The sequence below is a fragment of the Oncorhynchus mykiss genome, chromosome 13 (genome assembly GCF_013265735.2).
Source record: "Oncorhynchus mykiss isolate Arlee chromosome 13, USDA_OmykA_1.1, whole genome shotgun sequence".
In the NCBI taxonomy this organism is placed as follows: Eukaryota; Metazoa; Chordata; class Actinopteri; order Salmoniformes; family Salmonidae; genus Oncorhynchus; species Oncorhynchus mykiss.
The window spans coordinates 33,770,208-33,784,702 of NC_048577.1; the positions used below are offsets into that span (position 1 = coordinate 33,770,208).

The following is a 14,495-nucleotide window of genomic DNA, read 5'->3' on the forward strand; positions in this document are numbered from 1 at the left end:
CAAGTAGTGAATTATGGGATATTATGCACATACATCCTATCAGTAGTATCTTTAATCTCATGTGTATAGAATATGTCAAAAATCAACTACTCTTGTTACAAGTGATAGCCTACTTTATTTAAAAAAATATATGTGATTCAAACCATGTTGCGAGGCTCGTCTGGATTATCCAGCGTGGATGTCTTTCTGTTCTAGTTCATTCTAGCACGGCAGATGGCAGCAATGCACATAGGGATGGACTGACAGCCAGACAGTAGGATATTCTACTTTGGAGCCTGCGTACGGTGTGGCTGTGTGTGTGTTCAATTGATTTGGCAGGGTTGATATAGATGGGCGGTATAGCCTATAGGGGGGTATGGTTTTTTGACGCCGCGTAGTTATAGAAAAGAGAAATGGTAGGCTTCACGTCATGTAGGGAGGGGACAGCGAGCTGCTCGGTGAACTGAGCAGGGTTTAAAATTCTCCACTCTCTGATTTAGAGTCAGAATACAAAATCTTCCAAAAGGATTGGGCTTGCTGCGTTTCCACTGATGTGCCCATTCGTTTTGACAACTCCTGTCTCCATAGTCCGGTAAGAGAGTCAAACCAGGAAACTAACATTACCTACACTTGTTTGTGTTATTTTACAGTTATGTAGGCCTAATATGGGTGTTATTACTGTACGCAAATGTGTAAACAGGCTGTACACATTGTATACCTTAAATTGAGATGAAGTGGAGTTTACGGGACAGTTAAAAACAGTTCTACATTCAGTTGCTCGACCCATTTCTATTTGCCAATAAAAGTGGAACATTTCTGAATGGGGGTGGACAATTAATATCAACGGTTTTTAGATCCTTGACGTCCATACATAATTCCAGATATTTTCAAATGAACTTCTAATGATTTCGCGGGTTCCTTCAGTGCCATTTGATGAAAAAGCCCACAGGTTAAATTCTCAACGTTCTCCCTGTCAGACAGGTTCAAATTCAGTAATTTAATCCATTTTTGGTTGAACGGGCTCCTCACATGACATGATGTTTCATGCAGGAACAACTGCAATAGACATGCCTATTGAAAACATTACGTAATACAATACAAACAGTAGCCTACAGTTACCGAAGTAATTGCGTTGTCAAGTTATTCATTGACCCATTGATTGGCAGAATATGCTTGTTATTTCCCGGGTAACAGTGTGATTACATAATGTGTAACCTTCACCACTGTCTGTCTAGTACCCGCCCTGACGCTAACTACTGTACCAAACAACTTCTAGAACGAACAGAAGGAAGTAAGTGGAAGTGAAGTCACTGGTATTTGTTGGTAATAAGAACACTCCCCTGTTTGTTATCTTTAGGAATATTTTTTTTACATTCGCTTTGGGTCATACTCTTTAAGTATACAATAATCGTATATAGGGCACACTTAAGCCTTTTGGGGCCCCGAAGCAAGATTTGGTTGGGTGCCTCCCCCACCTCTTGACGGTGGAGAGACATTTATTTGTTTTTAAATTAATCTCCCGCAACTCTACACATTTTGCCATGGGGCATAGAAAAAAAATCTGTTTTATAGCAAATTTCCTGCAATTCTACACATTTTGCCATGTGGTGGAGAGAAATGTCTGCAGTTTTAAAGCACATTCATGCAATTCTACACATTTTGTAACGACAGGCATATTAATATAATATCTGAGTGAGAATGACTAACAAAATCATTGGGGGCCCCATGGAGGTCAGGGCCCACGTGCTCAGTCAGTATTCGGCCATGATTACTACAAGTTTATAGCATGGTGTTGAATTCAGCAGCCTTTTCCTCTGCTGTTTCATCAATTACATTGGATTCACTACTTTTTATTTTATGAATGGTCTTTTCAATGTGATATTCTTTTGAAATAACTAACCAATTAATTGTATTATCTAACTTTATTCTTTCATGTTGTGTTTGTCCGTATAGGATTTAATGATATTTGGAAGAGTGAAGAGGACACTTTTTTTATCTCACCATAGTGTCCATTTTGGTGTATCCAAAATAGCTTTATTTTGCCTCTTTATTACATTGACTTGAAGCTATAGATAACCCATCAACAGACAATAAGTCTTCTGAGGCTTGCACTTGGCATTTTGCCACCCACCACGTCTCCATTCTCTTTCCCTCGTGTCTTGCACTCGCCCTGTAAAACTCTGAAGACAAGACATAATGTGCCTGAAGAAATATTTCACAGAGGGCTTGATCCAAGTCGCCATCCTGCTCAGCCTGGTTGGCGTCAGATTAGATGTGGGCCCTTACTTGCCCGCCTCGCACGAGATGATCCTGGGCCCCACCTCTACCCTCACCCAGACCCAGTTCCACAACCAGCTGGACGGCCAGGACCTCCACCCCAAGAGTGTAGACCTGGACGGCTTCTTCACAGCCCGGAGGCTTCTGGGCTGGGTCCGCTCCCTGGACCGCCTCCGGGTGCCCAGCTCGGAGCTAGAAACCTGGCCGGTGCGGCCCGAACCTGATGCCCTGGTGGTGGGGGCTCCTGGCCAGCCAGCCACCCTGGAGGGAGGTGCAGGTGGGTTGGAGGTTCATGCGGGTGACCAGGTGGGGTCGGTCTCGAGGTCAAGCGTGGTGGCGGGGTCGGATTACGGGCCAATCGGAGAGGACAATCTGGACACCATGGTGGCCCTTCTAAGAAGAAGCCTTGAGGAGGAGGATAAGGATGAGGATCTCTATGAAGAGGTAAACTATGGTGAACTCTTATACACTCTATGTCAGTAATACCAGTGGCAGCATAGAGTGGTGTTCAAGAGAATTGGCTGTGTCAGAGCTTATTCCATGTTCAAATACAATGCAGTGCCTTAAACAAATGAATGCACAATAGTGAACTACATTACTGCAAATCAGTCCAAGACTCTGCCACTGGAGAAGTGGGTTCAAATAGGCAACAATCAAACTGTTGATTTACAGTAGGCAAGTGATACACCGGTCATATATCATTAGGGATCAAGGGCAGGATTTACCGGCGGCTGAGATCACTATAAAAGGAGGCTTAACTGGGAGAGAAGAACACCCTTGTATGAAAACAGCCTTTCAGTAAACACAGTGGGGATTCCCACCCTCCTCGGATTCAAGCAAGCGAAAGCTTCCTGGTTGTATTTGCTGTATCATGCTGTTCATTTCAAACCTGCATAACTAAGAGATTGCGATGCACACAAGGCAAGATATTTACTATTTATAACTCCCTTAATTTACAGTATCTAAGATTGCAAGTCAAGAATGAAGTGTAGGTTACTTTTCAGAATAAGTGACTGATAACTAATCCTCAAGGCTTGCAGACTGTGCGATTTTAGCCGTCTTACGCCACAATTTTGCCGTCTCAGACAAGATGTCCACGTCGTGCGCAAATCCTTAGGTCGTCAACGATTGCCAGACGTCTTGGCTTATTCAGTGTGACTAACATACCTTAGCAGGCGTAAAAGAGATGCCTGAAATTAGATCCCCTACATACTGGTCTTAACGAGAAGGGGGGGGGGGGGGGGGGGGGGGGGGGGGGGTGTTGGGGGAGGTTCCCTTCTGCACTATTATAATCAAATCTTATAATAATCGATTATAACTATGTAATAATCGTAAAAGACTGAATCCGACGTACAGGGTCGGGAGGCCTTAAAATGAAACATTTTTCCTGTTATAACGTTTGTTTTATTATAGTAAAAGGGTTCCCGGGGATTGTATATTTGGCATGGTGTCTGGTGGGCTGGCCTCTTCAGATTTCAATAGCAGAAGTATCATGACCAATATGACGAGGCAAACCACTTAGGTCATTAGTAGTCAATATTTACTCTCTGAGGACTTGCTGAACTTGAAAACACGACATAAATCACATTAAAAGACGAACAATTATCAACAGTCTTGTTTTATCCAGTCTATTTTTTGTTAAGTGTGGATATCCAACTGTTTTGCAACAGTTACATTTGAGTAATGGTAAGAAATTACAATTAACCCATGTCACAACCCCGTCATTATGTTTTAGCATGTGCTCACTTTTGTTCGAGCCTGTGTTTTGGCACCCGAAACACTCATTGAGCAACAGTGTTGGGCATTGAATGACAGAATCACGGGGAGTTAGTGCAGCAGCATGCCAAAAGCTTGGCTGGACATCCCCTTGTTTTTCCAACAGCTGAGGGAGAGCTGCTTGTTGATATGTTCCACTGTGAGGGGCGCGCTGGCCGGGCCCAGGCGACTCTGTGTCAGGGGGAAAGTAGGCCAGAGAGGGGTGTGTGACTGGAAATGTGTCCCACTTTAGCCACTGGCTGTTCAGTCTTGCCCCATACATACAGCTTTCCATACCCATCGAAGCCCAGCAGATGTGGTGTAGGGATAAACTGTCAAAGTACACACATTCCGTGCAGGATAATTGTATTTGTACACCAATCATATTTAGAAGTGAAATCACAATAATCCTTGATTTTACTGAGGAAATAAATATATCTGAAGATACCTGAAATATTACAGTTAAAACATGTATTTATTTATTTACTCTTCACAGAGAGACAGCTTTTACACAGGGGACAGCTTTTACACAGGGGACAGCAGGGGACAGCTTTTAAACAGGGGACAGCATTTACACAGGGGACAGCTTTTACACAGGGGACAGCTTTTACTGCTAAAACCTAGACCTTGAAGGGAAATTCCAAAATCACTTTCATTTAGCACTGAGGTACAATATTAGACACTTTGGGAGTGTAGGGAGTTTTCAGTCACTTTAGGGTGTAAATATATATCTGCTTGGCAACATGCCCGAGTACGCACCCTACACCGGACTTGTTTTGGACTGGGGAAAGTATGGGGGTTGTTTTGTTTTAGTCCTCTGCGTGTCATTGCCATCTCCTGGATTCTGGTCTTTTGGGTTATTTGACTGTGTACCCAGTCTCAACCACGATGACTACCCCCCCCCCCATGGATAGTCCTGTTGACAAATATTTTGTAACATAGTTAAAAATATATATTCTTGAGGCTCTTCCTACCATAGATGGTTATGCTTTCTGGGTCATCCAAGATTCCAGTAAGGGATATTGAACTGAGCATCTGAGACCAAGTTAGGTGCTGCAATCGTGATGCAACGATTCAGACATACTGATACTCTTAGTTCCTTCCAAGGATCCAAGTGTCCCTGATAACGATCTTCACCCAGACGAACTCATCAGTGAGGCAGCAACCGCACCGAGAGAGCTGGGCTGTATTTTTTAACCCCAGCAGGTTCATATTGTGGCAGCAATGTGTGGTACTGTCTGGGTCTGGGGCATGTCACCACATCTCCCCCTCTTATAGGTGTTGCTATTTTTACAGGGCTAGGCTGGACATGTCTAGCGTGCCAGACATCACCAGTCCTACAGTATTAAGTGAGAGGAGAAAAGTCAACAAAGCTTCCTCTGGGATAGTGCTCTGTGAACCCTTTGCCCTCTCCCCTCGCTCTGTACATTCGTACAGAGGGGCCAAGGACCTCTCCTAAGTCCATGTGCGATAATTTGTCTTAACTTCCCAGACTTGTTCTATTACAACTAATCTCTGCTCTATTACCTTGACTTGCTCAATGAAACACAAATGCTGCCTAGTTAATTTGTCTGAGCATCTCAGGGCAGTAATATTGTGACGCGTCAATATTGTGGAAGGTGGCAAACTGACAACATTAGTCTGGACTCGCCAGCTCTGCTGTAAACCACAGATGTTTGTCTTGGAAACTTGGACTCGGAGCTCAGAGAGCTTTGTAGTTATGCTACAATCAGAACATTGCCCCCGTGACCACTGCTCGTTTGTTTTGTAACACGAGGTGGCATCATTCTAGCACACAGTTAAACCTTTGATTTCACAACGCTTGTTTACCAACTTAGGCTAGTAGTATATTACCTCTTCAGAGAGGCACATGTATATGTATAGCCCTATACCACATAGCCCCATGGACCCCATCCACTGCCCAAATCTGTCCAGAGCTGCTGCCTTTGGCCTCACACCCCCCCCTTACCTAACATTTCTCATGTTGTGCTTTATGCTTGAGGAAAACATGCTGTGCAATCCCTTCCAGTCACATTCAGGTACACATTGACCCAAACCCATAAGAGTGATGCCAGAGTAGCAGGACCACGGGCCTCAGGGAATGGTCAGAGGCAGGGATTGGAACCGGTTCAGGGAACAGAACAGAAAACCAGAGGAAAACATTTTGAGGAAGGGAAACAGAACCTGGAACCAAAGTGATCTCTATTCTTCCAGAACAGAACCGTTATTTTCTAACCTTGAGAACCGGTTATAAATGTTATTTTCTGTTACCAAAATATTCCTAATGTGTAGTGTATAATTTCGTTTCCAACCCCTGGTCAGACGTCAAACATGTTGTCAAATACGGTTCAAGGGGTCACAATATCAGAATGTTCCAAACAGTCAAAGTGTCAAAGCCAAGGAGAGGCCAAAGACGGTTAGTTAGTCAGTTTCAACCAGGTCGCTGTACTGTAAGGTAGAATCGGGGCATCACCCCGAACTCCAGTAGTCCCTTTTCAGTGGAGGGCGAGAGGATCAGCTACAAATTTAGAACTGGTTTAGGGACATGACTGGAGCAGTTGGTATCACTAAGCTCCAACTTAAGGAAAAGGTTAAGTCTATTCATAGGCATCTCACTGTTTGTATGCAATGTCTACTAATGTATTGGCCTTCATGGAAAAAATAAACAATAGTAGATAAAACGCAAAGTGGCTCCGATCCCCTCTTTTTGTCCCCGGCATGTGTCCCATCTAAAAATGGTACAGCGATAACTTTAATCAAACATACAAGGGTACATAGGGCATTGTGTGGATGATTGAATGTCATAGTTATGCTTAATATGGAGGTGCAGATAACATTGCTACGCCTAACATTTCAATTATTATTGTGTGTTCACAGGATACAGATACACTTTGGCAGGATCAGTCTGATCGTGGACGCCATCAGTGGCCTGAGGGGGGAGAGGAGGAGCTGCTGGTGGGGGACACCTGGAGAGAAATCTGGAGGGATGGTGGACCCTCTTACGACCGTGCGAATAGAGAACTTGCACAGGATTTATCTGATCAGGTGGGACTCAGGTGGGACTGGTATTACCTGGATTTCTGCATAAATTGGTCATCAAATTTGATCTGATCACAACAATAGACAAACAGTGTACTTAAACGAATAACACACAAATTATTATATTTTTCTTGTCTATATTGAATACATCATTTAAACATTCACAGGTTGGAAAAAGTATGTGAACCCCTAGGCTAATGACTTCTCCAAAAGCTAATTGGAGTCAGGAGTCAGCTAACCTAGTCCAATCAATGAGACAAGATTGGAGAGGTTGGTTAGAGCTGCCTTTCCCTACAAAAAAACTTTAAAAAATTGAGTTTGCTATTCACAAGAAGCATTGCCTGATGTGAACCATGACTCGAACAAAAGAGATCTCAGAAGACCTAAGATTAAGAATTGTTGACCTGCATAAAGCTGGAAAGGGTTACAAAAAGTATCTCTAAAAGCCTTGATGTTCATCAGTCCATGGTAAGACAAATTGTCTATAGATGGAGAAAGTTCAGCACTGTTGCTACTCTCCCTAGGAGTGGCCATCCTGCAAAGATGACAGCAAGAGCACAGCACAGAATGCTCAATGAGGTTAAGAAGAATCCTAGTGTCAGCTAAAGACTTACAGAAATCTCTGGAACATGCTAACATCCCTGTTGACAAGTATACGATACGTAAAACACTAAACCAGAATGGTGTTCATGGGAGGAAACCACGGAAGAAGCCACTGCTGTCCAAAAAAACATTGCTGCACGTCTGAAGTTTGCAAAAGTCCACCTGGATGTTCCACAGCGATACTGGCAAAATATTCTGTGGACAGATGAAACTGCAGTTGAGTTGTTTTGAAGGAACACACAACACTATGTGTGGAGAAAAAAAGGCACAGTACACCAACATCAAAACCTCATCCCAACTGTAAAGTATGGTGGAGGGAGCATCATGGTTAGGGGCTGCTTTGCTGCCTCAGGGCCTGGACAGCTTGCTATCATCGACGGAAAAATGAATTCCCAAGTTCATCAAGATATTTTGCAGGAGAATGTTAGGCTATTTGTCCACCAATTGAAGCTCAGAAGTTTGGTGATGCAACAGGACAACGCCCCAAAACACATAAGTAAATCAACTACAGAATGGCTTCAACAGAAGAAAATACGCCTTCTGGAGTGGCCCAGTCAGAGTTCTGACCTCAACCCGATTGAGATGCTGTGGCATGACCTCAAGAGAGCAGTTCACACCAGACATCCCAAGAATATTGCTGAACTGAAACAATTTTGTAAAGAGGAATGGTCCAAAATTCCTCCTGACCGTTGTGCAGGTCTGATCCGCAACTACAGAAAACATTTGGTTGAGGTTATTGCTGCCAAAGGAGGGTCAACCAGTTAAATCCAAAAGTTCACATACTTTTTTCCACCCTGCACTGTGAATGTTTCCACAGTGTGTTAAATAAAGACATGAAAACCTATAATTGTGTTGTTGTTATTAGTTTAAGCAGACTGTGTTTGTCTATTGTTGTGACCTAGATGAAGATCAGATCCAATTTTATGACCAATTTATGCAGAAAGGTATTTCCAAAGGGTTCACAAACTTTGTCTTGCCACTATAAATGTCCATATGCCATATATACCTGTACACTTGGACATCCTGGTTCAATTATGTTATAAACGCACATGCTGAAATGTTAAGACATGGCAAGACTGGCATTCAAGATGGAATAGGAGCCGCTTTCCCCAAACACTGGAAACTTTCTGCCTCAGCTCACAGACCGATTGAGAGGCCCTGACAGGTGCACTTTGGGAAAGCGTAACACTCCGGTTGCTTGAAACAAAATATGGGTTTTCTATCCTGGCTGTGCGTCATGAAGCAGGATAGGGTGTTTGGGGTAAATGAGGTGTAGATAGGAAACAGTCTTCCCAAGTGTGTAAAATAAGAACATAACCCAGAAACCTTCCCTTTTATAGGGCAGTTTCTAACCCCAATCTCTTGCACTCCTACGGGTTAGAAGAGACCTGAAACCCTTCCTAATCCGCTATACCTAAATATGGGAACCGGGGCAGCCACATATCGGAAATGTCATGCTTATAGGGTTTGCTGTAACGCGACTTTGGAAGCTTTTGCATGCCTCAGTGGTGTATAGCTGGAGCATGAGATTACTGTGTTCCTCCTTAGGTCAAGCAGAGTGAAATGAAATTGACATTCGATACCACACTACAAAATGATTCAGATAAAGCCACACTGTTCTGTTTAGTTTACCCTCTTGCCATAACATGTTCTATAAAAGCCTAAATCATCTCCACCATCTATGTCAGTTCAGCCCGGAAGAAAAGGAACCATTGTCACCATCCAGAACATCCAGGTAGCTCTCTGCTCACTCCCCTTCTCTTCTCCATCAGTTTGCCAGCTTGGAAGCTCAGTCCTCAATGTCCTTCCAGGAATGTCTACGGCTCTTGGAAGACACCTTCCCCTTTGGAGAGGAGACGGAGGTACAGTACAGTTGTTTTATTTGATGGTACTAGGGCAAGAGATGACCATTGATAGGTTTGTTGACCATTGGATGACCATTGGGATGTTTCTGTTTTTAGCCGTCAGACCCAGTTGGCGTAGATCTGAGGGAAGCCAGCGGAGAGGACCCAACCCCTGTCCGAGAGCTTCTTCTGTCCCCCCTGTCGTCCCACGGGGATCCCTCCCTGGACTTGGAGCAGCAGTGGCATGATATTCTTGCCATCATGGAGCCAGAAGTAAGTCCTAAGTGGTTTCTGATTTTATCCCCCTCATAATTTATTTAAAATGTTGAAAAGTGTATAAACTCTGAAATACTCTGGCCCTGAAAGTAAGAACATCTAATCTAACTTCTTGTACTATTTTGGAAGGATATGGACCTTGGCACAGATGTAATGCAATCTGGATCTATTCAGAGTTCCAGCTTGATGGACCCCGTTCACCAGGATGTCAGCCTTCAGCAGGCAATCCTGCCCAGAAGCAGCCAGGATAGTCACCCCTTCAACTCCAGCTTCGGGGGCAGTGTTCCCCTGGAGGCCCCACTCCAGCTAGCCCTGCTCAGTCCGTCCTCCAGCGTACCTGACTTTGACCTTAACTTGACCTTTGGCCCATCTGACCTGACAGATAGCGCCCTTTCTTTGGAACTCAATGGCACAGTTGGCAACCCCATGCCTTCCATTCAGTCAAGTCTCTTTCTGGAGGAACCAGTCCTGCCTAGTCCACTCGGCTCCCTCTTGGATGATGCCTTGCTGGATGAGCTTAGCTTCCAGGACCTGGCTCTGGAGGAAGGCTTCAACCCAACACAGGCCTCCCAACTTGAGGAGGAGCTAGACTCTGACTCTGGACTTTCTCTGACCTTCAGCCACAGCCCTGCATCCCCTAGCGGCTCAGAGGCATCCTATTCCTCTTCTTCGTCCTCTACATCGTCTGACTCTTCTGTGTTTTCTGAAGAAGGGGCTGTGGGCTACAGCTCTGACATGGAGGTTATTGTGGAGCGAGAGGAGGGTGCTGTGGGAGGGTACTCCCCAGAAGTCAGCAAGATGTACAGCACAAGCTACCAGAAGCCTGGGCGTTTCAACAACCTCCCTTGGCTGGAACAAGTGGGCCACGACCATACCTACAACCAGCCTAGGGCCACCTCTCCCAGGCAGGGAAAATCCCTCAAGCTTCCAAAGTCGCGTTACAGCAAACCCTATAAGCATGACATTTCCGATAAGCTTTGGGGCCGTGATGAGCGCCGGGCTCGCACCATGAAGATCCCCTTCTCCAACGATCTCATTGTCAACCTGCCCGTGGAGGAGTTCAACGAACTTCTGACCAAGCATCGCCTCAGTGAGACCCAGCTCAAACTGATCCGAGACATTCGCAGGCGGGGCAAAAACAAGATGGCCGCCCAGAACTGCCGCCGGCGCAAGCTTGATGTCCTGTTTGGGCTCGAAGAGGGGGTAGAAGGATTATGCCGCCACAAGGCCCGCCAGTTGAAGGAAAAGGCAGAGAACCTTCGCTCCGTCCGGGAAATGAAGCAGCGGCTCAGTGGTCTTTACCAGGAGGTTTTTTCCCGTCTGCGGGATGAGCAAGGAAGACCCTTGCCTGCCACTGACTACAGCCTCCAATTTGGCAATGATGGACAGGTCCTGCTTGCTACACGGAACGGTTCAGCCAGTGAGCAAAACTGCAAGCCCCACAAGAAACAGAAGGATGGAAAAAAGTGAAAAAATTATTTGGGTGTGTAGTTTGGAGTCGATTGACAAGGGGATGGCTGTAAAGTTTCAAGAATTTCTCACAATAAGAGGGACCTGAAAAGGCAAGATGCAAGAGGGTGCTCTTCCTAAATCGGTTTAATCTGCACTGATACATTTATTTTCTGGAAAGGACATGTAGCACAAATATGATCATGCAAGAATCTTGTGATGGTCATGGAAAAACAAAGGGAAAACCTGTCTCAGGAGCAGAATAACTGTTGGGAGGACCCTGTCAGCTTTCCAAAGAAATACAGCACATAAAACACTAAAAGGTGACAAGAAGGAAGGGCTAGCCTAAGGCCTTCAGCCAAAAGACAAGACCGGGCCCTTAGACCAATGCGGGCACATTGCTGTTCCGGTTTTCCAGTGCCTATATGTTGAGAGGTTGGGCCTAGGTTCCTTGAAGTCATCACTCACAGGGCAGTTTATTAGGTATACATCTAGTACCGGCTCAGACCCCCCTTTGCCTCCAGAACAACACAAACTCTTCTGGGCATGGATTCTACAAGATGTCGGAAACTTTTGTTGCTCAATTGGTATCAAGGGGACCTAACGTGTGCCATGAAAAACATTCCCCACACCAGTACACCACCTTCACCAGCCTGTACCAGGCAGGATGGGTCCATGGACTCATGCTACTTATGCCAAGATCTGACTCTGACATGAGCATGACACAACAGGAACTGGGATTCAGCAGACAGTGGTGGTGATTGTGATAACATGCCCACTGGAGTCACTTGTTTTTAGCTAATAGGAGTGGAACCCGGTATTGCGTCTGCTGAAAAAGCCCATCCGTGACAAGGATCAACGAGTTGTGCGTTCCGAGATGCCGTTCTGCACACCACTGTTGTACTACGGCGTGATTTGGGTTTGTGGCCCAACTGTTAGCTTGCACGATTCTTGCAATTCTCCTTTGACCTCTCTCATGAACAAGCTGTTTTTGCCCACAGGACTGCCGCTGACTGGATGTTTTTTATTTATTTGTCGCACCCTTCTCGGTAAACCCTAGACACCGTTGTGTGTGAAAAGCTCAGGAGGGTGGACGTTTGAGATACTGGATCCGGCGAGCCTAGCACCGACGGTCATACCGCGCTCAAAGTCACTTAGGGCACTCATTGCCCATTCTAATGTTCAATCAAACAGTAACTGAATGCCTCAATGCTTTATATAGCAAGCTTCGGCCACAAGACTCACTGTCTGTAGGAGTGATCCATTTTAATGAACGGGGTTGTGTACGTAAACAAATTGACCGGTGAGTGTATACCCTATTAAAAAGGGTAAGACAGGGGAGCCTGGTTGAGAACAAAAGGGAACCAAAAAGGTTTGCTCCTGTCTAAAGCCTACCGAACACAAGTTGCCATTAACTAGTAGTGAAGGAGTTGGATAGTGCCTTTAGTAAAGCCTTAGTTACCCACACAGCTATCTGTGGTTCTCAGGGGATGTGACTGCATGATATGGTACAATGATATTCAGGAAATAGACTAGTTTAAAAGTACCTGGAAATAGTATCTACTCAGGCCCAGGGCCAACAATATTGTGTTAATGATATGGTTGTGGACTTTTATTTGTAGCAAGTTGAAATTGGAATATAACTGTTAAAGCTGCATAAAATATCACAGCATTTTTGTAAACGTTAAAAAAAAGTTTGAAATGTATTAAATGCCACTACAAGTACTGTGATTGTGTCCTCACACTACTGTTTAAAAGCTTTGTCAAGCACTTTCCAAGTGTCCAATATCAGCAAAAAGAAAAGTATTGAACAAAAACACTGATTTGGAGGTGCTTTCAAGAACACGATTTTGTTTTAGGAGGTGTTCTCACCCCATTTCTGTTTCATACTTTTGAATACTTGCTGGCAACCAAGGGATGTTACTTTTGGGTGGATAAAACATTTTCAACCTTACATCTCTTTTTGATCCCTTATTCCTTGACGATTTAGTGATATTACAAAGAATTCTAATACGTAGTAAAAAAATTACAAGTTAACTTGCTTCCACAAATTATATGAAACACCATTGTTAACAAAAAAAAAGATTTATTTTCCAAAAACGTTTAAACAAGTGAAAGTAACCACTGCAAAATGGTGACTGATTGGAAAGCAAGAAACATGCAACAAGAGATGTATCTTCAGTAGACACAAGAAAGAGCCAGAGACAAAATAACAAAAAGCTTACATATGAGCCACTTGACTAGGAGATATATATATATATATATATATATATATATATATATATATATATATATATATATATATATATATATATATATATATATATATATATATATATATATATATATATATACATACATACATACATACATACATACATACATACATACACACACACATACATATATATATATATATATATATATATATATATATATATATATATATATAGAAATCTTCCGGTCTGGTATATTAGAAAAGATATGCAGCCTTCTTAGACGTGTCATGTTAAAATGAGCAGTAAAATACCAATGAAAAATCAATCCAAGGCAACAGGCTCTATACCAGGACTGTAAAACCCCTGGTAACGGTGGTTGTCTTCAGTACCTAAACATTTAAATGTTAGTCACCATTAATTAAATCGGTTAAATCGATTAACAATTTTTCATACAAGCTATTGTTAGCCGTGATGAATCAATTCAATTCATTACTTTAACAATGTAGGATTTAAAAGATGCCAGAAGAGGGATATTCAGACGCAATAGAGCAGAGAACAATTCTTCAATTAATTGAGAGGTAGCAAAACCCCACAAACCAAACTTGAATATAACCCAACCCACCTCTGTGAGGGTGTCAGATCTTTAATTGGCAGCTCATTTTAATATAACAGATCCAGACACGCCGAGAATTAACATCAGCGCTCAAAGGTAAAGTCTGAAAGTAGAATTAGCTTGGAGAGGTCGTCTTCATCTGGTCTTGCGATTTCAGTTTGTCAGTTGTGTGAGATGAATACATTGCTAGATTGATCTATATCCCATGGCTGCCAACACCTTGGATAGATTTACTTTACAGACCACCATAAAACCGTTGTATTTACTTTGAATCACAATATAGACTACCTAAGGACCCGTCGTCTGCATTTAAAACAGGGATTTAGTAAAACAGAAGTCCACGTGCATAGACCAGGGCATTCTCCTGTTCCTGGAGAGCTACTGCCATGTACAGTTGAAGTCGGAAGTTTACATACACCTTAGCCAAATACATTTAAACTC

At 43.6% G+C, this 14,495-nt stretch overlaps 1 protein-coding gene across 2 annotated transcripts; it reads left to right on the plus strand.

The window, feature by feature from the left end:
- Positions 1–231: 231 nt before the first annotated feature.
- LOC110486161 (endoplasmic reticulum membrane sensor NFE2L1) lies at positions 232–12,802 on the plus strand. Of its 2 annotated transcripts, XM_021557563.2 has the most exons (7): positions 232–571; positions 1,215–1,270; positions 1,933–2,700; positions 6,889–7,056; positions 9,426–9,515; positions 9,615–9,770; positions 9,903–12,802. In XM_021557563.2, the coding sequence occupies exons 3-7, from the start codon at positions 2,176–2,178 to the stop codon at positions 11,241–11,243; spliced, it is 2,280 nt and encodes a 759-aa protein (XP_021413238.2). In that variant the 5' UTR covers positions 232–571; positions 1,215–1,270; positions 1,933–2,175; the 3' UTR covers positions 11,244–12,802. The 2 variants fall into 2 exon arrangements, with proteins under 2 accessions (XP_021413238.2, XP_021413237.2); XM_021557562.2 differs by lacking the exon at positions 1,215–1,270.
- The last annotated feature ends 1,693 nt before the right edge of the window (positions 12,803–14,495 follow it).